The 27,890-nt window shown below is 38.9% G+C and overlaps 1 protein-coding gene across 3 annotated transcripts in view; it reads right to left on the bottom strand.

Moving 5' to 3' along the window:
• Window positions 1-27,890, bottom strand: part of LOC149257936 (uncharacterized) — a 371,741-nt gene that overhangs the window by 58,425 nt on the left and 285,426 nt on the right. For all 3 annotated transcript variants that reach the window (XM_089414602.1, XM_089414604.1, XM_089414607.1), the window contains one exon: window positions 27,013-27,136. In XM_089414602.1, coding sequence (XP_089270728.1) covers window positions 27,013-27,136 — 124 coding nt within the window. The remainder of the gene's footprint in view (window positions 1-27,012; window positions 27,137-27,890) is intronic.

Below are 27,890 nucleotides of genomic sequence, written 5' to 3'. Positions count from 1 at the left end.
TGCATGAGCAGATATTCCTTGTAGTTTGAGAAGTCTTCCTTCTTCTATTCCCCTCATGACAAGTGAGTGATCAGATGCTTTTCTTACCTCAAGCTTGCCATCAAACATATGAATGGAGTGACCTTGCTGGCGGATGTGGACCAAGGCCAACAAGTTTCTCTTGAGCTGTGGGAGATATAGAACATGATCCAGAAGAAAGTCTGGAAGACCAGGCAGTTTAAGCCTGATTGTGCCAAGCCCTGATGGCTTGATTTTTGACTGATCTGCAAAGTATACTGCTCCATCAACATTGTCAGTGAAATCTTCAAAAAAATCTTTTCTATGAGTCATATGACAGGTTGCTCCTGAATCAAGCAACCAATCATTTTTCGAAGAAGCAAGTGAAGCATTAAACAAATCTTCATTTACTCCAATGTTACATTGTGCCTCAATATAGTGAGCGGACTCAGGTGCTTTACCTTTGTCTGTATCATTAGTTTTACCTTTCTGCTGGTTTCTTTTCTGCTCAATTTTGTCCCATGGTAGCTTGCATGTAGAAGCATCGTGTGATCCATTTCGTTTGCAGCAAATGCAATGCAGATTTGCCTTTTCTCCTTGAGAATGTCTGCCCCCCCTGCCTCTGAAGTATCTTCCTCTTCCTCTTCGTCCACCTCTTCCTCTTGTAGAGTCTTGAGCAGGATGATTTTCTTTATGAGCAAGGCACACAGGCACACAGTCTCTTCAGGAGATTCAGGGGCTGTCTTCTTTCCGAAAGCTTTCTCTCTTTCAGCAAACTTTTTCACAAGAGAGTCAAAGGTTATATCTTTAAGATTTCCATTTGCTTGCAATGACTCAAGATAGTTGGAGTAAGTAGGATAAAGTGCCTTGAGAAAAGCAATAAGAGGAATATCCAATTCAACCTTAGTGGATTTGATATCATGCATTATAGACTTTACTTCAGATGCAAGAGCAAGAGGATCATTATTTTGCAGTTCAAGAGTGAAGAGTTTAATCATGAGTTGGACTACTTCAAGTGCAGAATGTGAGTCATAGAGTTCTTTCAGCTTTTGTAAAGCTTCAAAGGCAGTTGAATATGATGAAATATGGCGACTCACCTCTTCATTTACAGATGCTGCGATTAATGCATAAGCTTTGTTGTTCTTGTTTTCCCAAATGACGAGTTCTTTCTCTGAGGTAGGCTGCACTGGGTCATTGTCTCCTTCTCCGACACACACTCCTTTCCACAACTCATTGAAGATGAGGGTGTGTTTTATCATCCGGGACCATTCATGATAGTTCTCCTTGCCAGTGAGAACTATTCCTACCATAGAGATGATTGAATGCATTCTGTAAAAAAAAACTTCTGCTGATAGAAAAAAATACTTCTGCTGATATACAGTGAAATTGTACTCAAAAGGGCAAAAAGATTTCAAATACTTTTATGTACTGTTTCTTCAAATCCCTCCAAGGATCCTCATATAATATATCCACCATATTCCATATCTACAAACTATTCAAACAGCGTCCAAAACGCATTCAAAACTCATTCAAACAGCGTCCAAAACGCATTCAAAACTTATTCAAACAGCGTCCAAAACTCATTCAAACAGCGTCCAAAACGCATTCAAAACTTATTCAAACAGCGTCCAAAACGCATTCAAAACTCAAACGCTGGTCAATATATATATGCTGGTCAATCATCAACAAGGCATATACAAGTGGTTTAATACCAAACGTTATGGAAACGTATACCACTCGTCCAGGCGGTGCCAATAGTTCTCTGACAGGAGCTTTCAGACCTTCGAATCGCTATAACCTCCGATGGACTGAATCGCTAAGTGCCTCTGATTTGCGGTGAATCGAACTCGGGGCATTTTGAGTGGAGTTTCAACTTGCTGCTACCAATGGTCTCCGAGGACAAACCGCTTGTCTTCTCTCTCTCCGATTCTGCAAAGCCTCCGAAAGAACCTACGCTCTAAGTCTTCCACTTTCAGCCAAAGAACACCCAACCGGAGTATGATCTTACCCGGATGTGGATGAAGACCCACGTTGAAGAAGCGCCTTCCCACTGGGTAACACTGAGAGCCACAATATAATTAGTGTGAGCAAACCACAATATATGAAAGACTGTCGTTTCCACGGTTTATGCACATTAATACAGTCCACGGTATATGCACAATATACAGTCCACGGTTCATGCATAATATACAGTCCACGATTTTATGCACAATATACAGTCCACGGTTTATGCATAATATACAGTCCACGGTTTACTCCGGCCGGTTAATGAAGAGCTAATGGAAAACAGCTGGTTGATGAAGGCAGGTGGCATGGAGAAGACCACTCTGAATTGTCATGATCGAAGCCAAGTAGAACAAAAACCCATTTCTAGCAAGTTGCAAAACCAATAGCGTGCACGCTAGGAGATATGACAGTCTAAAGAAAGGCTAGACTATAGACAGTCTCTGATATCATAGACAGGAACCATGGAAAAAGCATGGGAAGGCCACGACTATTTCGAGAAAAAAATACAAAGCCTGCGTGCCACCTTAACCAGAGAGGGCGAGGAAGAAATTATGGCATATCTGCTGGATCATAGAAAGCGGCCCCGATAAATCACAGTACAAAATCCATATGCATTTCATTACGAGGAAGACATTCTAACATGCGTTGAATTGTAGAAGGCGGCCCTTTTTTTTTTGAAACGTTTATGACATGGTCTGACTGCTCAGAGAGCGACAGAGGCAGAGGCAGAGCAGCGCTCTGGACAGAGGCAGTGGCAGCAATGATCAGGACAGAGGCAGTGGCAGAAATGATCAGGACAGAGGCAGTGGCAGAAATGATCAGGACAGAGGCAGTGGCAGAAATGAAGGGAGTTACAACTATTTTTAGAACTTGGCTCTGATACCATGTCAGGCTAGGCAGTAACTCTCCAAAGGCAGAAAAAACTGATTCGTCTGATTATTCCATAGGTAGGTTATTTTTATATACATTAGGAGTGATTGTTCAGTTCATCTTCCGATCACTGTTCACATTCCTGATTTATTTATTTACAAATTCCCCAATCATGAAGATTAGGTGTCAACAGGAAGCTCTTGGGAATGCAATATGTGAAGGAAGGAAGGAAGGGATCGTGGAATATGCAAACATGGTAAAGGCAATAAACATCTAAAAGACCAAGAAGATTTGACTAGGATATCTCCATGGAAGATATGAAGACTTTGATGGAGTCTGAAAAGGAAAGAGACCCTTGACAATATATATCTTTGAGAGATGTGTCGATATGTATGCAAGATGTTGATGCAAACTAAAAGATGTCATGATGAAAGATCATCACAAAGGTAATGTTGTTTTTAATGTTCATTCCTTTATTTTTGAACAAATACCTGGATGGGTTTATCCAGGGCTACTGAAGGAAGATCTATGAATGTCTTCCACCACCGATGCACATGTAGTAGGATGAAAGATCCTTAAGTAAACATGGCATGAAGAAAGCAGCATAGCATGAAGGAAGGCCAGATATGGATTGATGGATCACTTTCTGATGATGACATGGTTGACTCATGGATGAAAGTGATGGATGGTCGGTGCCCACTGTAAAAGCCGCAAACATGAAGCCTTCTAGATAACGAAAAAAAGTTCATGACATCGTGACAAGGAGTTCTTCAAGCAACTGGCTATCCCATTATCTCCATCTGAGGAGCTGCTATAGGTCCCTAATTAAGAGGAAGCCTGGAAACAAGTTTCTTAATTGAAAGAAACTTGGAAATTCCTAAGCCAAGAGGGAGCTTAGGTACATTCCTTTTGTAGGAATGAGTACATCCCTTTAATGGAATAGATATGTCCTCCCTAATTAAGAGGGAGAGATAGACATATCATTCTTGTCTTCACTTGGGAAGACAGAATGGAGGATTGGGTAAACATCTAGCATCTGATGCTCTTTGAGGATGTATTAGGGCATCCAAGATAAGAGTACTCGTTGAGGACCAATATTCTTTGAAGACCGGGAATCCAAGATAAGAATAGTCATCGTGGAACACACCCTAAGAACTCGGGTGGGGTATGTTCCGAGAGAGAAAATGATGAGGGTGTCTATACATCATTGGTCTCGCCAGCATTGTGCTCTGATCTTGTGGAGAGATAGAGTTTTTAGTCAAGGCCTTGCTATGTGACAATGTTGGTTGATATGATGCTATACAGATGGGTTACCAATATGACTCTTCTTATGAGAAATCCTTCAGATTGAGAACGACCAAGTACCATTATGAATGCCTCCCTAGTTAAGAGGGAGTGTTGAAAAGTAACTAGGTTCGGTCTTCATTATTACATGTGTAATTGTGATTTTATGTAGTTGATGAAAAGAAGAAAAGTAAAATTATTATTGTAATGCTTGTCTCATGGGTTTCATGAGCAAGGAATTTTATTTTTCATATGACTCCCCATTGTGAGTCCTTTGGATTGGTCATAAAGTCAAATTGAGTCAATAATGTATGAAGAGCCCTTCTTGGACATATTATATATTTATATAAGTCCTTAAATATGTTAGAAATCCTTCCAATACCAAGACTAAGTCTCCTCCTCAAGTTGGCTTCAAGAAAGATAATTATATCTCCAACAAATGACACATCGGCTCATCCTCCTACATGTCGGCTAATTATGATGACAAACAATTATAAATAGGGTTGTTCGTACTCCATTCCAACACAAAATTTTAGAGATAAGTTCGATCTAGATCTGAAGTGTGAGGATCATCAAGGAAGTCGAATTTCTAGTGAGGAAGGAAGAAAGAGAAGCGAATTATTGTGTCGATTTGGGACTGTTTTTGTGGGTCAACTTACCTCCACACACACGAGGTTGCACGACTATTTGCTATAGGAAAAAGGACCAAAATACTTCAGTCATCTAGGTAGCCAAATTGCAAAAGAAGGAGAAGTTGAGGTCTCTACCCTAAGCGAAATAAATCAAGGTGAAAAAGAAGGCCATCTACATGTACAAAGGCCTTTGAATTAGGGTCGAGGAGTTGCAGGTCTGAAGCAAAGACAAGGAAGTCGAGATCTATAAGGAAGTTGAGGCAGAAGTAGAAGGAGCAGGCAACTGATTATCTTTGACTCTAAATAGAGGTCAAAAATCAAGAAGCTAGGTGTCTTGGTCTTGGAGAGGTTGAAAAGGTCAAGGGTCTTGGTCTTGGTATTCGTCAATTGGATTCTATAGGAAGAAGAATTTGTGCGGGTTTTCCTCTCAAGTGGAGAGGTTTCGGCCCTGGCGAATAGCCTACATTTTGTGTCTCCTGTCTCTTTATTGTTTATGCATTGGTAATTGTTTGATGAATGAACACAATAATAATCTGACGAGAAGAATCTAATCTAAGAAGTAAAAAGCATTCAAAAGTAGTTATCTCTCAGAGAAATCACCTAAAACTTGATGCCCTAGATTTCTCAACAATATAATGGAAGAAAATTCGATGTATCTCAGTGGAAAGAAGTCGGACAAGAAGGTTAAATGACTACAGGCCTAAACCGAAGTCTGGAATCACTATAGAAGTCAAAGATTGGGCCTTCATCACACGACCAAGGATTGAAACTAGTGTTGTCACCACAGGACCAAGACATGACAGTATTGCAGTGTTTGTCATCATTGTTGGACCAAAAGTGGGTTATCTCCACAGTACCGAGGACTAAATCTCATTTGGAACATCACAGAACTGAAGTATTGAAGCTTGTCTGGAACTATCATGCCATAGAATTTAAGCATGATGTGTCAAGGTTGACTTGATTTTGGTCTAGGTTTTGAGGGTCTTGGTCATCTCATCTAATTTTGAATCTACTGAAGGAAGAATTCTTGACCGAGTTTTCCCTTAGAGTGGGGTTTTACCCTGGTTGTGTGCCTACATCTCATGTCCTCTTCTATTTGTTGTTTGGCATTAATCTTGATGATAAGGAAAAGATAAATCGAAAGAAAGAATAATAATAATGAAACATCACAAGATAATGTCATAATAAGAGAAACCAACTAACTTGCCACACTATTGGATTTCTCAACAGGAAGAGGAAGCCAAGATGGCTTCGTGAGACCCTGAAGGAAGCCCAAGAGGCAGTTGGGAAACCTAAGTGGTCAATGAGGGAGAGCAGACCACCAAAGAGGTTGGGTGGGTTTGTGGCAGATGTTGTGGAGACAGAGCCAACTAGTTATGAGGAGGCCACCAATCAACAGATTTGGAGGGATGCCTGGTGGAGGAGTATGCCTTCATCATGAACAATGATGTTTGGGAGGTAGTGTTGAGACTTGAGGGGAAGTCGGTGGTGGCTTCCAAGTGGCTCTACATAATTAAACATGCTGCAAATGGCAGCATGGAGAAGTTCAAAGCTTATTTTGTGGCGCGGGGGTTCTCACAAGTAGAGGGAGTTGACTATGAGGAGACCTTTGCACTAGTTGCTCATTACACTTCCATTAGAGCAGTCATATCTATAGCAGCAAAGATGGGTTAGAGGATTCACCAGATAGATACGAAGATTCCCTTTCTCAATAGAGTTATATAGGAGGAGGTGTACATTGAGCAGCCATAGGGCCTTGAGGTGCATGGGAGGGAATCTCATGTGTGTAGGCTTAAGAAAGCCTTATATGGACTGAAGCAAGCGTCGAGGGCATGGTAAGAGAGGATAGATGCCTATTTGCAGCAAATGGGTTTCCAGAAGAGTGATGTAGATTTGAATCTCTATTTCATTATGGTTAGCGACGATCCACTCGTTTTGGTTTTGTATGTGGATGACTTGTTTATTACATGAGAGGATAGACCCATCCAACACTACAAGAGAAATCGTGCTTCAGAGTTTGATATGACCAATATGGGACTAATGCATTACTTTTTGTGGTTGGAGGTTTTGCAGGAGGATGGGCATATCTTCATTGGCCAGGTCAATTATGCAAGCGATACCTTGAGGAGATTTTGTATGGAGAGTTGCAGCCCTATGGCTACCCCTATGATCACCAACTAGAAGACGTTGCATGCTTCAGATTCCGAGTTCGTGAATGCCACCTTGTGTTGTCAGTCGATCGGTTCTTTGATGTATCTAGTCAACTCTAGACTGGGTATCGGTTTCGCAGTCAACACATTGAGTCAGTTTATGATGGAGCCCAGTAGAGTACATTGGGTGGTTGCGAAACATGTGTTGAGGTAGCTACAGGTCACAATGGACTATGGTCTAGACTGTCAAGTGTGATAAAGTCAAATTGATTGGTTGCACAAACTCAGATTGGGCTAGCAGTTCTAGTGACAGGAAGAGTGTTTCCAGGTGTTATTTCTCGTCGGGCTCAGCAGTTGTGTCATGGTTCATCAGGAAACAGAAGTCAGTGGCATTGAGCAGCGCAGAGGCAGAGTATATGGCATCTAGTCAAGCTAGTTGTGAGGCACTATGGCTTCGCAATATGCTTTATGGTTTATTTGGTCAAAGGCTGAGGCCAACTATGATATATTATGATAATCAGAGTTGTATCAAACTCTCTAAGAATCCAATATTTCATGACCAGTCAAATCATATTGAGATCAAATACTATTTCACCAGAGATTGGGTTTAGAGGGGATTTGTGAAGCTTGAGTATATATCCACTGATGAACAGGTAGCAGACATTCTCACCAAGTCATTGCCAAGGGGCAAGCATGTATTCTTCAGAGACAGGATGGGAGTGGTGAGAAACACCTTCCTCGGTAAGAGGGAGTGTTGAAAATAGGGTACCAAGGAGGTGTTTCCTAGGCATTTATCCTTTTGGCCTAGGGAGACACATTAATGACCTTTTTTTCTAAGTGATATTATGAGTTTATTAATATCAAGCAGCTAAAGTACTTTTTATGAGACTTGTACTATGTACATTAAGTTATTAAAGTCTCACGTGTTTTTAAAAGTCACTTTATGTGAAAATTACTAGGTACACTTTATATTATTAAAGTGACTTTTATATTTCAAAAGTGACTTTATGAGAAAAAATGTGATCATGGTACTAAAACATTAAAAAGTACGAGGAGGCTCATTAAATGAGGGGGACCACATGAGGGAGGGGGTCAAGTGGGGTCTTGATCGCATCCATTGATCTCATAGGCTAAGATTTAATCACAATCCTTGATTTCAAGGGTTAGGGTTCTCTACACTGAGGGAAGAGAAAAATGGAGAAAAAGGATGAGAGAGCTCATTGTTGACCACTACCGGTCAACTACCTATGCAGTACCCCCTCTTTTCTTGGCAGAAAGGGGCAGCACTTGATCGACGTGTCCGTGCCAGCCTGCAGTCATCAGCAGCTTGATCATTTTAATTGTAAACTCAGTCTGCATTGTATGAATTGTAAATAATCTTAGCAGATATGAGTCGTTTAGGTAAAATTGCCTGGGTGGACCTAACTTTCTAATGATAATCTACGTCCTGGAAGGTTTTTCGTCTCACCGATCTGTGATCGGCAGAGTTTTCCTTCAGCCTGACCCCAAAGCCGGGATGCATTTTGTTATTAGAACTTTAGGAGAATCCTAGTGTGTTAATCTGCTAGATTATAGTTGTGTCGCAGAAACTGGGTGGTCTATGATAAAGGGGTTTTCCCCCTTAAGATGTAAATTGTAAAAGTCATGATGTAATGTGTCTTGAGGGTTGGAAAATGTTTTAAATCCCCTCATGAGTCCTAAGTCCTAGGTCCTAGGTGATGTTTCTGAAGGCTTAGTTCGATGATCTATTTAAGAAAATAAATAAAATAATTAAATAATTAAAAAATTAAAAAAAAATTAAAAAAATTAAAAAATGAAATAAATAAAAAAATAACAAAAAATTAAAAAATAGAGCAAAAACCCTAAATAATAAAATAATAATATTTTAAGTGAATGCATGCAAAATATCATTTTTTAATAAATCGACGGATGAGATTAAGAGATGTCTTGATCTCCATCGACGGTCGAGATCATTTCGACATGGATCACTCGAACTAGCCGTTGGGATCATTTCCTTTAAGTAGGGTGCTAGGGGTCAGTTCAGATGAATTAGATCTGTGAGTCTGGTACTGAAGAAGCTCTCTTGTAAATCTGTTTCTGGTTAATAAAAGAAGACTTTGGGGTCCAAATCTTGCTGGTGTTACTCTCTGGAAGTGCTGTGAGCTAATTTAATTTCTGCATATTTTATTTTCAGCCATTAATAATAGCTTATTTGTAGAGTATTGTGAGCACAGGTATCTTGTTCACTTGCTAGGGTTTGAGTGTTGTTAGGGTTTCTAAAGTAATGGCAGGTATCTCCATTACTTTTTGAGATCTAGCAGCATTTTTGCCCTCTTTACTGATGGTTGTTCTGAGTTGTGCAGAAAACCCTTTCTGAAGGAAATTTGTGGGCGTTTGGGGAAGTTCTCAGCTGAACCAGCCAACTCCCGCAAGCATTTTTTGTTGAGCCCAATTGGATTTGATCCTGGGTCTATCATTCAGTTCATTTTTTCTAAGTTGCATGAGAGATTTTCTGAAGTTCTTCACAGTCAAAACCTGAAATTTTTATTTCTTTAAAATATTTCTGTTCTTATTGCTGAATCTGGCTGTTAAGGGGCCAAAAATGTGTACATTAATCAGCTGCTCTAGGGTTTCAAATTTTTTGCTTTACAGAGTCTTCATTAGGGTTTAGGGTTTTTAGTTTATTTTTTGGCATACTCCATTTTAGGTTCTTTTTTTTTTGGCAGGTTACAAGTGCAGGTTCTGAAAGCATACTCTGGGTTTTTTTTGGGGCAAATCGCTCCACCGGCTGATGTTTATTGTTCCAGTTACAAACACGCAGAGAGATACTATCTGATACGCCCCAGCCTCCGTCTGCGTTTCAAACATTTTACGTGGAGTCTCACGAGTTTTGCATGTGTGCATTGGTATCAGCTTCCACGTAATAGAATTGCCACTGGAGGAACGTGACTGAGCCATCCGTTCTCTTCACTATCGGGCCAGAACCTGCAATCCTTTGCTCAGAAACGTGCCCAGTATTCCCTCACGCAGACAAACAGTGGCTTAACTCCAAAATTCATCGATGGTGGCTCTCAATTCGTGCGATGCGTGACAGCTATGAGTTCTGGAACATTCTCCAGGGGTTCGACAAATACATTACAATGTATTGATACGGCCCACTTTGAATACAACACCTACGTTCACTTCAACCGTCCAGCAACACAGGCGTCAGGTAAGAAACGCATCAAAGCCTTTCGACGTGAATCATTTAGCAAATCCGATCTCAGTCGAAATCCTCAGGTAAACTTCAATCCGGTTTCAAAATATCTGTCCGCTGCCGTCGACTGTGCACCAAATCGAAAAAAATTTCATCTGCGTTTATCATATCCGTGGCTCAGCTCATCATCGATTTTCTTCCTCAGGGTTATGGTCTCGTTGCTTTGGTCACCATAGTGTATTCATCTTGTGCTATTCGATCGTTTTACGGATGTTTATGTAGATAAGCTTTAGTTAGGGTTTAGCTCAGTTTCGAATTTTTATTTTTTTGATAGATTTTAGTTGTACTTTAAAAGAGTTTCCTTTTGGTCTTTAAATTAATTCATAAAAAATAACAAAGGTCAAGCTTAGGTTAGTAATAGATTTTAGTTTTTAGTTTAGCTTTGTTTATTTTAAGTTTTAGTTTCATTTGATTTTTTAGGGCTTGAGATTAGAATAGATTTTCTTTTTAAGTTTTGTTTAGATTTTAATTTATGTTTAGAATAGATGTTAAGTTTAAAGTTTTATAAATTTTAGATTTTTTTTAATTTTCATTTTTATAACATTGAAAAATAAAAAATAAAAATGTTAGCATAGATTGTAATTAGATTTTAATTTATTCTTTTAGTTTAAGTTAGGTTTTATTTTATTTAGATTTTAATATAGTTTTAAAATTTTGCTTAGTTTAGATTTTTAGTTTTAATATTTTAATTAAAAATCATTAAAAAAAAAAAATGAAAAAAGCATTGTGGTTTCTTGCCAGATTCAGTTGTTTTCCTCAGGGAATTATCATATTATATCTTTTATGCTGAGATCTAGATTTTCAAGTCGAGATACGAATATGATATCTGGTTAATGATTCTCGTGATGGTTTAAAGCATTCGTCTTTTCAAAATTCTCAGTTGACTGGATATCGTTTTGGTTATTCTAAGAGCATTGTGATTTAGCTGATATCTCGTGATGACATATGATCGTTGTTCATGGTTTATGTTTCTATATCGTCTAACAAGTAATTGTTTAAACAACAATCTCTTAAGGCACTGGTCTGCTAAATTAATTAAATCCTTTTAGTGCTTATCATATCGTGTCTCGTGTCTCCCAACCAACTGGTCGGCAGTTGGTCTTCATCATTTCGAAGGGTCTACCCCCCTTAGCCGTGGGAGACAGGCTTAAACGGAGGGATCGGGATCAGAGTGACAGCCCCCGGTCTGAGCGTTGTCGTGTCAATCTACGCGACAACATTTTTTGGCGTCGTTGCCGGGGATACTTTATTCTCGGTGTTTCAACGACTTTCCATCATTCATCGTTCATCTTTCTATCATTCGTTTGAGCCGGCAACGACAACATTTTTTGGCGCCGTTGTCGGGGACATTGTTTTTTCGGCGTTTCAACGACAATCTTCCTTCTCATTTTTATCTTTTCATTTGGCCTGGCAACGCCAACATTTTTTGGCGCCGTTTTTCTGTTCCTGGAGTTTCATCGACATTCATTTTCTCATCTTTCTCATCTCTCATTTTGAGCTGGCAGATTAAACCTTTGGGATTATCATTTGGATTTTTTATTGCCTTTCGTCATATCAGCAGCATCTTTTCGGTTTGTTTCTTGTTTGGGTGGCGACTCCATTTTCTCATTTTTCCCAGACAAGAAGCCTTCTTCATATCTGCTTGTTGGTTGATTTTTGGATCTTAGAATCAGATTCATTGTTCAAGTGGCGACTCCACTTCTTTCATCTATTGATTTTCTTGAGCAGATATCTAGTTCTATCATCCTTTTAATCCCTTATCATTCATCATGGATTATTCATTTAAGCCATGTCGTTTTACTGAACGTCTCCATGATTTTCCGGAAGAGGCCATTCCTAAATTACCTATTTTCTCGGGTGGTGATTCAATCGCTGTTAGAAGGTATCTAGGCTTCTTTACTCGCATAATGATCATATATTGTAGACCCCCTCAGTTTAATCATGAAGATATCAAAATGCGTCTATTTGTCCTTTCTTTAGAAGATGATGCTCTGAATTGGTTTAACAATTTTCCTAAGGATTCTTTCACTTCTTTAGAAGACATTATCAATGCTTTTAAAGATAGATATGGTTATCCAAACAGCGTGCCTTCTGCCCCTAAATTTGTGCAAAAGAAAGAAAGTAATCTTATAAAAGGTCCAGCTGTTGAAGAAAGCTTTCAAGATCAGAATGTGTCATCCACCGGAAATATCGCAGACCAAGTTCATGATAGTGGAAAATCAGGGATAAACGACAACGAAAAGGAAGAACAAAGGCAAATTATACAAGATCTAATGATGCTGGTGGAAAATATGGAGAGCAAATCAAACTAATTATGTAAATGACGTGAGAACTTTGTGCACTCACCTTGAAAAACGTAATAGGGAGATAGAGATTATGCAAAATCAGCATGCTAAAGAAATTGAGGCCATGAAGACTAATCATGAAACAGAAATTAGATTCATGCAAAGCAAGATGTCAGGCTTAGAAGAAAATATGGCGACCATGAAAGCTGATCATGATAGGGAAATTGATTCTATGCAAAACAAGATTATGGATCATAATAATCAGTTGGCCACCATGCAAGCAAATCATAAAGAAGAAATAAACTCTATGCAGTATTTCTTGATGAACTTAAAGGAAAATACCGATAAAGTAATAAAAGATATGGAAGAAGACCATGCCAGGCAAATCAGTGATTTAAAGGTTGAACACTCTAGTCAGATGGATGCCATTAAAATACAGGTTCAAAAGTTTCAACAATGGTCAAAGGATGAGAGAGACCAGGGGATATCAACAAATCAGGAGCCTTCTCATTTGTTGCAACAAGTTCCATCTTATTATGAGAAGGTCATTGGTTCGATTGAAAGATGGTTAATTGAAGGTGATCCAGATAGACTTAAAAATGATAAAGATCAGATGCAAGATAAAGAAAGACATGTCACGCATATCTTACATACTTCATCTGATAGCTTTGAAACAGAAAGTTCCATGTCATCAGTGATACAGCCTGCCACAAAGAAAAAGCGCAAGAGAAAGAGAATGAGAAGAAGATTTCATGCATCAGACGGCCGTGAGCAGCTGGATTTTCGGATAGGAAAAAGTCCTACCATATGCAGAATTGGACATGGCACATCCGACAAGCAGCCGACAGATTTGCCTGAAAGTAGGCAAATGCTCAGTATACACTATATTCAACACATCTGATGTCATGGGGCATCCTTTGTATTGTATTTCTAACCCTACTCCTTGTTTTTTCTGCATTTTTCTGTTAGATTTACTTTTCTAGATAGTTAATTAATGAAGAGCTCGTATTTTTCCTGTGCTTAATGTATTTGATGATTTTTGGGATGGACGCTACTTATATTTTGTTGTGTGTTGCATGGATGCAGATTCTGGATTCTCACATTCCTGCAATGCAGCAACGTGTCCCCAAGTAGAGCCAGATGTTGACCACTACTGGTCAACTACCTATGCAGTACCCCCTCTTTTCTTGGCAGAAAGGGCAGCACTTGATCGACGTGTCCGTGCCAGCCTACAGTCATCAGCAACTTGATCATTTTAATTGTAAACCCAGTCTGCATTGTATGAATTGTAAATAATCTTAGCAGATATGAGTCGTTTATGTAAAATTGCCTAGGTGGACCTAACTTTCTAATGATAATCTACGTCCTGGACGGTTTTTTGTCTCACCGATCTGTGATCGGCAGAGTTTTCCTTCAGCCTGACCCCAAAGCCGGGATGCATTTTGTTATTAGAACTTTAGGAGAATCCTAGTGTGTTAATCTGCTAGATTATAGTTGTGTCGCAGAAACTGGGTGGTCTATGATAAAGGGGCTTTCCCCCTTAAGATGTAAATTGTAAAAGTCATGATGTAATGTGTCTTGAGGGTTGGAAAATGTTTTAAATCCCCTCATGAGTCCTAAGTCCTAGGTCCTAGGTGATGTTTCCGAAGGCTTAGTTCGATGATCCATTTAAGAAAATAAATAAAATAATTAAATAATTAAAAAATTAAAAAATTAAAAAAAATTAAAAAATTAAATAAATAAAAAATTAAAAAATAGAGCAAAAACCCTAAATAATAAAATAATAATATTTTAAGTGAATGCATGCAAAATATCATTTTTTAATAAATCGACAGATGAGATTAAGAGATGTCTTTATCTCCATCGACGGTCGAGATCATTTCGACATGGATCACTCGAACTAGCCGTTGGGATCATTTCCTTTAAGTAGGGTGCTAGGGGTCAGTTCAGATGAATTAGATCTGTGAGTCTGGTACTGAAGAAGCTCTCTTGTAAATCTGTTTCTGGTTAATAAAAGAAGACTTTGGGGTCCAAATCTTGCTGGTGTTACTCTCTGGAAGTGCTGTGAGCTAATTTAATTTCTGCATATTTTATTTTCAGCCATTAATAATAGCTTATTTGTAGAGTATTGTGAGCACAGGTATCTTGTTCACTTGCTAGGGTTTGAGTGTTGTTAGGGTTTCTGAAGTAATGGCAGGTATCTCCATTACTTTTTGAGATCTAGCAACATTTTTGCCCTCTTTACTGATGGTTGTTCTGAGTTGTGCAGAAAACCCTTTCTGAAGGAAATTTGTGAGCGTTTGGGGAAGTTCTCGGCTGAACCAGCCAACTCCCGCAAGCATTTTTTGCTGAGCCCAATTGGATTTGATCCTGGGTCTATCATTCAGTTCATTTTTTCTAAGTTGCATGAGAGATTTTCTGAAGTTCTTCACAGTGAAAACCTGAAATTTTTATTTCTTTAAAATATTTCTGTTCTTATTGTTGAATCTCGCTGTTAAGGGGCCAAAAATCTGTACATTAATCAGCTGCTCTAGGGTTTCAAATTTTTTGCTTTACACAGTCTTCATTAGGGTTTAGGGTTTTTAGTTTATTTTCTGGCATACTCCATTTTAGGTTCTTTTTTTTTTTTGGCAGGTTACAAGTGCAAGTTCCGAAAGCATACTCTGGGTTTTTTTTTGGGGCAAATCACTCCAACGGCTGATGTTTATTGTTCCAATTACAAACACGCACAGAGATACTATCTGATACGCCCCAGCCTCCGTCTGCGTTTCAAACATTTTACGCGGAGTCTCACGAGTTTTGCATGTGTGCATTGGTATCAGCTTCCACGTAATAGAATTGCCACTGGAGGAACGTGACTGAGCCGTCCGTTCTCTTCACTATCGGGCCAGAACCTGCAATCCTTTGCTCAGAAACGTGCCCAGTATTCCCTCACGCAGACAAACAGTGGCTTAACTCCAAAATTCGTCGATGGTGGCTCTCAATTCGTGCGATGCGTGACAGCTATGAGTTCTGGAACATTCTCCAGGGGTTCGACAAATACATTACAATGTATTGATATGGCCCACTTTGAATACAACACCTACGTTCACTTCAACCGTCCAGCAACACAGGCGTCAGGTAAGAAACGCATCAAAGCCTTTCGACGTGAATCATTTAGCAAATCCGATCTCAGTCGAAATCCTCAGGTAAACTTCAATCCGGTTTCAAAATCTCTGTCCGCTGCCGTCGACTGTGCACCAAATCGAAATTTTTTTCATCTGCGTTTATCATATCCGTGGCTCAGCTCATCATCGATTTTCTTCCTCAGGGTTACGGTCTCGTTGCTTTGGTCACCATAGTGTATTCATCTTGTGCTATTCGATCGTTTTACGGATGTTTATGTAGATAAGCTTTAGTTAGGGTTTAGCTCAGTTTCGAATTTTTATTTTTTTTTATAGATTTTAGTTGTACTTTAAAAGAGTTTCCTTTTGGTCTTTAAATTAATTCATAAAAAATAACAAAGGTCAAGCTTAGGTTAGTAATAGATTTTAGTTTTTAGTTTAGCTTTGTTTATTTTAAGTTTTAGTTTCATTTGATTTTTTAGGGCTTGAGATTAGAATAGATTTTCTTTTTAAGTTTTGTTTAGATTTTAATTTATGTTTAGAATAGATGTTAAGTTTAAAGTTTTATAAATTTTAGATTTTTTTTAATTTTCATTTTAAAAAAATAAAAAGGTTAGCATAGATTGTAATTAGATTTTAATTTATTCTTTTAGTTTAAGTTAGGTTTTATTTTATTTAGATTTTAATATAGTTTTAAAATTTTGCTTAGTTTAGATTTTTAGTTTTAATATTTTAATTAAAAATCATTTAAAAAAAAAAAAAAAAAAATTGAAAAAAGCATTGGGGTTTCTTGCCAGATTCAGTTGTTTTCCTCAGGGAATTATCATATTATATCTTTTATGCTGAGATCTAAATTTTCAAGTCGAGATACGAATATGATATCTGGTTAATGATTTATGATTCTCGTGATGGTTTAAAGCATTCATCTTTTCAAAATTCTCAGTTGACTGGATATCGTTTTGGTTATTCTAAGAGCATTGTGATTTAGCTGATATCTTGTGATGACATATGATTGCTGTTCATGGTTTATGTTTCTATATCGTCTAACAAGTAATTGTTTAAACAACAATCTCTTAAGGCACTGGTCTGCTAAATTAATTAAATCCTTTTAGTGCTTATCATATCGTGTCTCGTGTCTCCCAACCAACTGGTCGGCAGTTGGTCTTCATCATTTCGAAGGGTCTACCCCCCTTAGCCGTGGGAGACAGGCTTAAACGGAGGGATCGGGGATCAGAGTGACAGCCCCCGGTCTGAGCGTTGTCGTGTCAATCTGCGCGACAACACTCATTATTCTCATGCGAGCCATTGAGAAGAGAAAGCAAGGAGAAAAAGGAGGAGAGCTTTGAGAAATTATATTACACCAAAGAGAACAAAGGCAAAGACCACAGTGGTTTGAATCTCTAGAAGGTCGAGTTCAAGCCAGGGAGGGAGCTCAAATCTCAAGGTGCAAGACAGAGTAATCATTTGCTACAAGTTTTGGGTATACTTCAAGTTTGAAACTAGTTAGTACCAACGTATAAGCAGTCAACCATTCTTCTCCAGCGTGTCTACATGAAACTTGTGTGTAAATTTCTAAATAGAAATCTAACTGTAGTGATTAATATTATTTCTTCTACTTATTAACTCAGAAATAAGTTATTCAAGGTGTTTCTACAGCAAATATCGAAATAAATTCTACTGCAGCCTTCACAATTAAAATGTTGTGGAAAGTGAATGCAAAGAAAAATACTAGCAAAAGTATAATCATGATGACATAGTTATTTTTGAACAATTGTCCCTGGAAAAACCCAATGTGGAAAAACCGGTGCAACAGATGAGGGTTTCTTTATTATTCTTATGCAAAACTCTCATGTACAAGATACAACCAGCAGAATAGAAGAGGATTCTCTGTGAGAAATTTTACAAACACTTCTCGGCGAGTTTCTAATCCAGGAGAGGACCTGTTGACCCCTTTGCGTCTCACTGCGTCAACCTCTGCGTGTGGACTGCGTAGTCCCAGCCTCACACTGCCTCTGCATCTCCTCTCCTCTGCGTCACAGCGTTTGCACTGTCCTCCCTCTACTTTGCGTCTTTTTCTCCTGCACTCCCAGCTGATGTTGATACCCTCTCTCTTCTTCTCACCTGCAACTCTCCCTCTGATTCGATTTTCTCTTGCCGAACTTTGACCAGTGAGAAAATCGATCTTACTCAGGTAACTAAGTATCTGCCTCTGGTGTATTTTTCAAATGCCCATCGAAGTCCTCTTATAATCCTCCAGTTGAGAACCAACGGCTTAGATTAGATTCCAATCAATAGCTCAGATCATTTGGACTCGATCTCCGTCTTCTTCTAGAAGTTTCACCCACAGTCAGATTAATACCCTTTAATTATTTTAATTTCCTAAGTTTAGACTTAGGCACTCATTAAAAAGAATTAATTATTTTAATAAAACTGTCTCCGAGTGGAATTTCCCAAAACGATTTCTAGGTATTGTGGAATACATGTGTCTAAGCCTCCCTACAAAATTTGAGACTTAGAGCACATCTAATGCTACTAGAAATCAACAACTCAAGTTTTCTAGGCATAACAACGAAAATTTTGGGTCTGCCTTGAGCATATTTCAATTGTTGTGGGAGGAGACACTTGTTGCAAATGTGTTTATTCTCTACCAAGTAAATCTGAGTATTCAGAGCACGTAGTTGACTATGCTAACCTGAGTTTTCAGAGCTAACAGTGGATTGTCCTATGGGTCAATTTCCTTTGTACTAGAAGTTGTCAAGAGACTAAGATATTCACTAAAGGAGAGTTGGTTGGGTTTGCAACAATATTAGTCCAAAATTTAGTGAAAGAAGACCTCAGCGATACTCCTAAATGGAAGAGATAAGTTGTCTTTTCTCAATAATCCTTGAAGACCAGTTTTCCCCTTGTGGGTTTTTCCAGGGTCATTAGACCAAAAATGAGTGTGTAAATTCTTGTGTGTGTTCCTGCATATTTTCTCTTATATCAAGTATGAAAGAAAAAGAAGTAGAGTAGCTTTTGTTTCAAGTTAAATGCAAAATTTACATGTTATATCTGTCACATATTTATGATGGGTTTTGGGCATTAAACCAAGCAAAACTTGAAACTGGGTGGGCTATAGCGCTTGTATAATTTTCTATAGTAATGCTCCAATATTGAGGAACCTGATAATGGTGCTTGCCCTCCCATGTCTCAACGGGTGAGAAAAACCTCCTCTAGGCCTTGGATCAACTACCACACCACATGGTAATTATTAAGTCGGTTAGGGCACATTAGTCCAAGTCCATCATCTCGTGAACAATATGGGGCAATGAGCAAACTGTCGAGCGTATTGAAGGTGCCCATGGTGTGAAATGATGCTCTGCACATGATGGGAGTCTCATGGCTCTCGACGCTTCACCTGGGGGTGTCATCAATGATCCTCTGGTGGACTTGGACCCCAATTAAGTTGCCCAGCCCATGATGAAACCACCTGCCAATCACATATAATGTCCAATGTTGCATCCTCACCATTAGGTACAATAATTCATTAGTGCATCTAAGTGAACCAACCTTGTTAATCACGGGCACACTAAGAATTCCAATTGGACTTCCCTTCCAAATTTGGGGCTTTAATCTCGAAGTAGTGTTACCTCCCTAGGTAGGAGTGGTTAATAAACATTTCCCAGCCCCTAAGGGAAAAGATAGGTCCCTGGTACACTATTCAATAGATAGGTGGAAATGAATAATGATGAAATGGATGGGGTCACAGCGGTCTCAAGGCCAAATGCCATGGGTACAAGGATAGCAACAATGTGGGGTGCCCACATATTTGGTGTATAGATATAGGAAGGAGCAATCGTGGATACATGAGCTACCCCGGCCTTTGTTTTCCACCCCTCTTTATTTTCCTTTCGCCTTTTCTTGATTTCTCTTTGTATTAATACTTGGGACCCCAGAAAATTAGAGCATGTTGTGTCTAAGGTAACACAGTTATTACTCCTTTAAGGTGGGGCAGTTCATCGCCAACCAAGAGTTGGGATGTGCATGGGTTCCTTAATGATGTGGGGACACTCATAAGGCCCTAGGAGCTAGGGTGATGGCCATGATAAGGAGTAGAGCTCATGTTTTGGCTTTTTCCCAGATGCTAATTAATGTCTAGGCTATCTTTTACATTTTATAATATTATTTTCTTTTCTTTCTTGCTTGTGGCCATGATTATGATATGCCTTTTTCTCTTAGCTACATCAACCTCTGGGGCAACATTTCCAGGCCCGACCCAAATATGTGGACAAGGGAAGGGGGCGTGCCAATGCCTTGTGGACCCAGTGCTCATGTGGACCTAAAGAAAGAAAATGATGACATAGGGCTTGTAATGTGCAGAGGGGAGTGAAAAATATGGAACGGGAAAACAAGACCACACTACCAAAATCAGGGTTTCCCAAGTAGTGCCCTTTCTAAAGCCATAGGCCAATAGGTGAGACCCCATGGGACTAGGATTGAGGATTAACCCCCCATTTAAGGTGGAAACAAAACCACAGTCAAAACCCTTCCTTCTTCCAAGTCACCCAATAATCCATACCCAAAATGCCCAAGAAAAACAAGCATAAGCACATGATTGCACAATGAAAAGCATACCTTTTTCGTTGGATTGCCCACCATCTAACATATGCTCTTGACAGATGGGTGAGGGGACATATGACTGATGCAAGGAGAGGAGATCAAATGGCACAAAATATCAACTACATCGATGGTTGTCAAGGGTTGTTGGCAGTCGGCTGAAGAGATAACTAGGAGAAAAGTTCTCCTATGGGGTCACCCACTTTTGGTGGGTAACAAAACTCAAGGGAGTGGGTTTGGTCTTGCATAGAAATCACCCCCACTATTAACTTACCTCTCTTGGTGACTTTTGAACTCGTTTAGGAGCAACCTCTCTCAAAGTGGCATTGGTAGCCTTCAACTCTTGTGTGATGAATACAATTCCTGCACAAATCGAAGCTCCCCCTTAGAGATGGACTGGTTTCCTGGATCAGCGCACCTACAAAGCAAAAGAACTCAAGTGGCATCACCCCCTAGTTGGCCCTTTCCATGTGACTAAATAGCCACCCGATGACAACAATTGTTAGCTTTAGCATAATTTTATTTATAATCAAGAATGTTTACAATAAAAACCCCTGGAACATATATCAAAAAAAACAAAGAACAAAAATGAGATTCACTCCACACAATGCATAAACAAAACTTACACAAGGGTTTGCAAAAAGGTGAGCTCTTTATTATGATATCACTTATCTCAATTGACAAAAACAACATTACAAATGAGGGGAGGCAAGTCTTTATAGAACAAATTATAACTAGAATATGGCTAGCTAACTGCTAGTTTTGACTCTCCCTCAAGAAAATATTTTCTTAGCTATCTGCATGTCAAAGACAATAGAAAATTTATAAAATTACAATATAATTTTTAATTCACCCGCTATGGAGTCATCTTGGATCAAATTTCCCAATTATGTTCATGAATCCATTTGGTAGTGGCCCAATATTGTCAGCAATGAAGAATAATAAACAATAGTAGCTCAACATCCCACTACTTTGTCCTTGGAAGAATTCAACTTGGTGAGAGGAAGTTGACTTGGTCATTTGGAGGAATAAATCATCCTCTAATGACTACTTTCTTGGTCCATTGTTCAACTAATTGGTCCACCAGATTTCCAACGGCTAGTTGACTCCACCAATGGCTATTTTTGACTTGATTTTTTCGTTTAGTAATTTGACTTAGCCACATAGAAGTTGGATCCCCAATGCCCTTGATCTCTTGACAATTCTGAAACCTAGGTATGGCTAAATTAGCATGGATCTGAACTAGGTCTCTCTTGGAATCTTCATATCTTGCATGGTGTTGCCACATCATTTCCTACCCAACACGTCATCATTCCTTGTGTTGGATTTCTAACACCCATGGAAAATTGGAGAAATAGAGACATGGGTTTTGTTCCTCTCCTTATGTAGGCCAAATTTGAAATATTACATGTCAAATTCTGACAAAATATTCCCCTGTTATGCCACCTGGAAATCTATCCTACAATGTCAACACGCCCAAGTGGATGATCTCTAACACCTTTGAAAATTTGGAAAATCTAAAACGTGTTTCATTCCTCTTGTTGAGTAGACCACTTTTGACATAATGAATGTGAAATTTTGCCCAATTCTTCCCCCTATTCTACCACCTAGAAACCTGTATGACCTTTTTGACCAACTTTGACCAAGTTGTAACTAGTCACTACCTTCTCTAATTGGAAAAATTCAACATGGAGTAGACTCCTTTCATCAAACTACACAATCCAAAACCAAGTTGACTTTTTGACTATCGAGACCAATGTTGCACGAAGCGGGAGCGAAGCGGAAGCGCGGAAGCGGAAGCGGGAGCGCGAAAGCGTCATTTTCCAAAAATCTAGGAAGCAAAGCGTCCGCGGAAGCGTCTGCTATATATATATATATATATATATATATATTTATATTTTTTTGCATTTATACTCAAAACAAACATCCCAAATACCAAATTAATTGTAGAAGACATGAAAACATGCATATTTTTGCATAAATCAAGATAGATATGGCATCCATGATTCCATTGTAGTTACTAGTATGTACAACAATCATCTATATTCTAGCTATTACAAACATACATCAAATTTTTAAGCATATTATAAAACATAAAACATTTAAGCATATTATAAAACATAAAACATAGAGCATATTATGATTTATCTAGCAAGTGAGCAACTGTCAACATTTGTCATGTCCAAAATTCAAATAATAATGTTTACAAAATATGTCACTTGGTCACCGCCAAGCCAAAAAGGTTCAAAATTCAAATTCACAAGTCTACAAGTCTAATGAGTAATCTATGACAAAAAGTAGTAGATTGTGAATATATCTACTAATCTCTCCTCCTTCCACCACGAATAGAACGTGGTGGCGGGCCTCCACGTGGTGGCAATGAAGAAGATGGTGCCTGTGTAAGTCGTGGCACTGAAACTGATGAAGAAGAACCCCCTGCTGTTGGTGTTGAACCATGGAACCTAGGAACCAAGGGACCAGATGGGGGTGGGGGTGGTGGCATATCAACACGGTCATCATCATCCTAGAATCGCTCAAAAAATTCATGCAAAAAAAAAAAAAACACTAGTTAACAAAAAAATTAAAAACATGAATTAGAGAAATGCTTTATAAGGGAAAATTGGAAAATTCATACCACAATGGACATACCTGGATAAGAGCATCCTCTAATTGCTCTAGTCGCAACACTCCATCCTCCAAATTGGGCTCCTCTGGATTCTTGTCCCAAATCAACAAGTCTTTATTAGACTTTGCATCTTCACAGTAATGGGACAACAATCGCAAGTTGTAATGAACATAAACCAAGCTCTCTGCCCGGTCTAAATTCAACCTGTTCCTTTTAACACTGTGGATGAAAGAATAAGAGCTCCAACACCTCTCTGCAGAAGAAGTGTTTACCACCTGTGATAGCACCCGCAATGCCAAACTCTGTAGAAGTGGAGTACCCCCTCCATGCATGTTCCACCACTCAAGAGCAGAAAAAGTCTCTCGATCTTGAATTGCATGCATGCTCCCAAATGGACCAGTGTTGAGCGTATAGTTGCTCACCTGTCTCCATACCAATGCAGCCTCCTCCTCATCAGGGATTAATTTACTCAATGCAGCCATATATTTTTCGTGAACCTCTCTATCTTGGTGTGGTTTTTTCCTGCTTCCCCCCCCAGGTGCTGGTGTTGAAAGCCATGATGGATGATAGTATTTAGGTGTCAAAACATATGCTAATGCATGCAATGGAATATTTAGCATTTCCCATCGGTTTTGCACCTCTACACGAATATAATTGTACAAGGTGGTATCTCTAGGCTCAACAATGTCTTTAATCTGCCCCAACATGCTATCCATTTGCTCATACACCTCCCCAATTACTGGTCGATCTGAATCTGCAAACTTGATCATGTAATAAATTGGTTTGGTGAATTGCAAAACATATTTAACCTGTGACCAAAAGTAACTGTCAAGAACAGTGTCCTTGACTGCATTAGCACCATCTGCGTCAGTGTTAATTTCATCCCATGTTTCAGCACACACCAGATTAGTTAAAGCTTGTCTCACCCTCACTAGCCGCCTAAAGGTGAGGTAATAACTAGCAAATCTTGTCTTTGCAATTTTAAGCAATTGCAACTTGGAGTAAGTGCCATAGAAGTAGTTTACCCTTGTATGCCCTATGATGAATTTAATGAGCTGCTTCCCTTTCCTGTAAACCTCAGCAATCCACCCACAATCTTTGTGTTTCACAATATCATGCATCAAAAGGTTCAATGTGTGAACCAGGCACCCAGACCAAAAGATGTGTGGATGAGTACGCTCAATAATTTTTCCTGCTGCCTTACAATTTGCTGCATTATCTGTGATCACTTGAACCACATTATTCGGACCAACATCTTTGATTGATTTCAATAGGAGATCTGCAATGTTTTGTGCAGTTGCACTGATGGAGGAGGAGTCATGACATGCAATAAATACTGCACCACTAGAAGAAACACCAAGAACATTTATCAAATGTTGGTTTCTAATATTTGTCCACCCATCTGATACAATGGATACCCCAGAATCCACCCACTCATGTGTAAAACGTGTCAAAGCTCTTTGAACCTTAGCTTTTTCTCTTTCTAATAACACTGTTCTAGCTTTCTCATAGTTGGGGCCTTGTATCCTTTTGGGGCTTCATTGATGGCCTTTACCATGTCATGCCAATAGGGAGAGCGAAGCACATTGAATGGTACACCGCAAGCACAAAGAAAACGGACTATCTTTCCATCCACATCATCCCTCCCAGCAACATTAAGGAAATCCCCTATTGTTCTTCTACCTCCAGAGGTTGCAGAAGTACCATGAGGAGATGGGCAACTACCAAATTTAGAGGTTGCACTTGATTCAGAATGAGTTTTTTGTTTCTTGTTTTTTTGTTGTGCAGCCATCTCTATTTGGATGTATTTTCTTCTTTCTTCAGTTGAAATGTTTGGGCAAATTTGTACCCCCACAGAACCCTTTTTTTCATCACTGTCCAGCACCCCACAAAGATGCCTCCTCAGATGGGTATATGAACCACAATATGGTTTTCCTCCATGACAACCATGAGGGCACACAAATTTGTAAGATCCACCACCCTTTCCCCCATCAAGTTTGGTCACATAATTCCACAAGGGTGTTGATGTACCTTTCCCATCTTGTGCTTCAGTTTCCCCTTCAAGTTCATCCCCTTCCTCTTCAAACCCTTCCTCCTCATCATACATTGGGTCACTACTATTAGGACCAAGTTCATCCCCTTCCTCTTCCCTTCTATTCCTCACCCTTGCCATCATTAAAACCAAGAGTGGAATGATACATAGAAGCCAAAAGAACACCATCTTGGAATATGGATATAGGTGGTGGACAACCTGTAAATAAAGGAGCAAGTAGAAACAATGGGAAAGAGTAGGAGAGGGAGGAGAAAAATACAAATTTTTTTTCAAAAAAACAAGGGAGTTTGGGGTTTGAACTTACCTCTTTAGCTCTTGTAGATGAAGTCCTCCAAGCTCTTGCTCCAAGCTCCTCCTCCTTCTCCTAGCTCCTCCTTCTTCACTCCTCCAAGCTCTCCTCTCTTCTCCTCTCCTTTCCTCTCTTCTCTTCTCCTCTCCTCTCTTCTCTTCTCCAACTCTCATAAACTCAAAGTGAGAAAATGAGGAATGAATGGGAGCTTTATGCTTTTCATTCCTCACCCTAAACTCACCCTAACCCACCCCCTCATTGCTAAGTTAAGTTAACTTTAAAAAAAAATTTAAAAAAATGAAGTATTTTTCCAAGCCCGCGCGGTTTTTTCGGAAGCGCTCCGAAGCGCTCGTGAAGCGTACGCTTCCGGGCCCGAAGCGTGGCGCTTCGGGGCCCACGCTTCATAAAAACCAGGAAGCGCATTAAAAAATCGGAATCGCGCTTCGGGATTTTTGGAATCGCGCTTCCTGGAGCGCTTCCGGAACGCTTTCGTACGGGGCGCGATTCCGGCCTAGGATCCGAGGGGGGGCGCTTCCTGCAACGTTGATCGAGACCACTTTGCATTGGAAATCATGAACTTCTCCAAGAAACATGAAACTTGTCAATATGACCTTGCCATGCATGAGAGTTGTCTAAGGAATACTACACCAAAACCAAGAACATCTATAAATTCTATAGAACAACCATGTGGAAAGACATAGTTGTACCTTGATGCTGGTTGAGTTTGTCCATACATCGGTGATCATTCCTACAAATGCATGCTCCCATAAAACCATATTCCGTCAAGAAAGCTCAATTAAAGACCTCAATATTGTAAAGAACAAAAGGAACCCAAAGTGAACTTAAAGGGACCAGCCATGGTTTGACCAAAACAACAAGATATAGACTCAATTACAAGATACAAGGCCTAGGATACCTAATACAGGGCCTCACATGATTTTTACATTGCTTTTGACTTGTGACCTTGGGCTTACAATGGTGGTGATAGATATTGCAAAAATTTCTATGTACTCCTATTGACATGAGGGGTTACAAGGCCAATTGAGGTTTCATGATTGACAAGAAACTCAAGTATGGAAAGGAAACGAGAAAATGACACACATTGATGTAGACATCCAAAAATAAAAGTAACAGCCTATTTTAAAAATAAAAATAAAAATAAAAATTGTATGGTGGGAACATGTCTTAATGTGGCTTGCAGAAAACTAGACAATAATGAAACTATTAGAGAAAAGGAAGAAGCTAGAAAACATTTCCTAATAAGATGTCTCATCAAGATGGTAAAAATCTATAGCTATGACAAGTTCAAATGGGATGGGAGGAGCTAAATGGAGGAGAATTTCAAGTAAGACCATAGAACATGAAGAATAACCATGTCTAATCAACAATGAGTGAGTGATGACACACAAAGATTGACGGTAAGTAATTCACCTTTAACAATTACAAATTTGTTGTTTTCCTTTTACAAGTTCATGACACAACTTTATGAATCCAAACATATGTACCCAAAAAGATGTTTGTTTCAAAAAGGGGGGAACATTTTGCAAACTACACTTATATACATAGAGGGAAAATTGTACTAGCTACATGAAAACTAGTAAAGCATACCAATATCAATAGCAAATTCAATATACACAAAAATTTATAAATCTAAATACATGTATCAAAAGAATATTTCTTCAAAACAACAGGCAACAGTCCACAAACTACTCTTATGTACATAAAGGGAAAATTGTACTATCCACACAAAATGTACTAAAGCATATCAAGAACAATAGCAAATTCAATATACTAATTACACTCAACACTCGTCCCATAGAAGTCAACTTACATTTTAATAAGTACAAAATATAATACGGTTACCTCTTCGATGTTGTAATCAGACATTAAAAACTGCTGCACATGTTCAACATCCTTTACATGAATCTCCTTGCGGCAGACAGGACAGTTTACTGAAACCCACTCTTTATCTTTGTTAAAATGTGAACTGCAACCAAAAACATTATATCAAATTCGAAACCTTGCATTATAAACTACATGTTAAAAATCCACTCACAGCTAAATCCTCCAAACGAAAATGTACAAATGTTTCTATGATAATTCATGGTAATTTCTCATCTGTTTATTGGGAATGTGTTAATATCCAATTATGGACTTTTATTTCTAAAACCACTAATCATAATAATCATAACATAAAGTTCCCCTTAACAACAAAAGTGAAAAAAATGCTAGCCATGAAAAGCATGCTTTCATCGTTGGAATTTATCTTGGTTTCAAGATCCCCCAAAGTTACAAACTCCTTAGGAGGCATATCCTAAGGATCAAAACACTCAGTTGGAATTTATTTAAATAATGGTTTTGAGAGAAGCCATACCCACAAGGTAGTTGAGTGCTCCAAGTTGAGGGAACTACAACAAATTGTAGATGAATTATCTTTTAGGGCATAAAGATATACCAAGGTTCAAGTGGGGGATGGTGTGCATGCATGAGTGATAGAACGATACGTTATTAACTTTCAAGGTTACTTTGAAAGTGTGCTTCATGAGATTTGGAGTACATGGTGTATGTTCAGTGCCTAGATGGTTTGAGCTAAATTAGCACATGGTGTTGAAGATTGTAACTAGTGTCGGTCTTCATAATTGTATTTGTCAAAAGAAAAAAATATTATAAGAGAAAAATATTTTTGAAGCATCAATTTCATGCCCTTTCTAGGTCATAGCATCCTTTGAAGGCTTCTAGGT

The sequence above is a fragment of the Pinus tabuliformis genome, chromosome 6 (assembly GCF_031772625.1).
Source record: "Pinus tabuliformis cultivar Carrire ecotype Pingquan chromosome 6, CPIR1, whole genome shotgun sequence".
Taxonomy (NCBI): Eukaryota; Viridiplantae; Streptophyta; class Pinopsida; order Pinales; family Pinaceae; genus Pinus; species Pinus tabuliformis.
The sequence above is the reverse complement of the archived record's forward strand: the minus strand, read 5'-3'. Positions and strand labels throughout refer to the sequence as shown.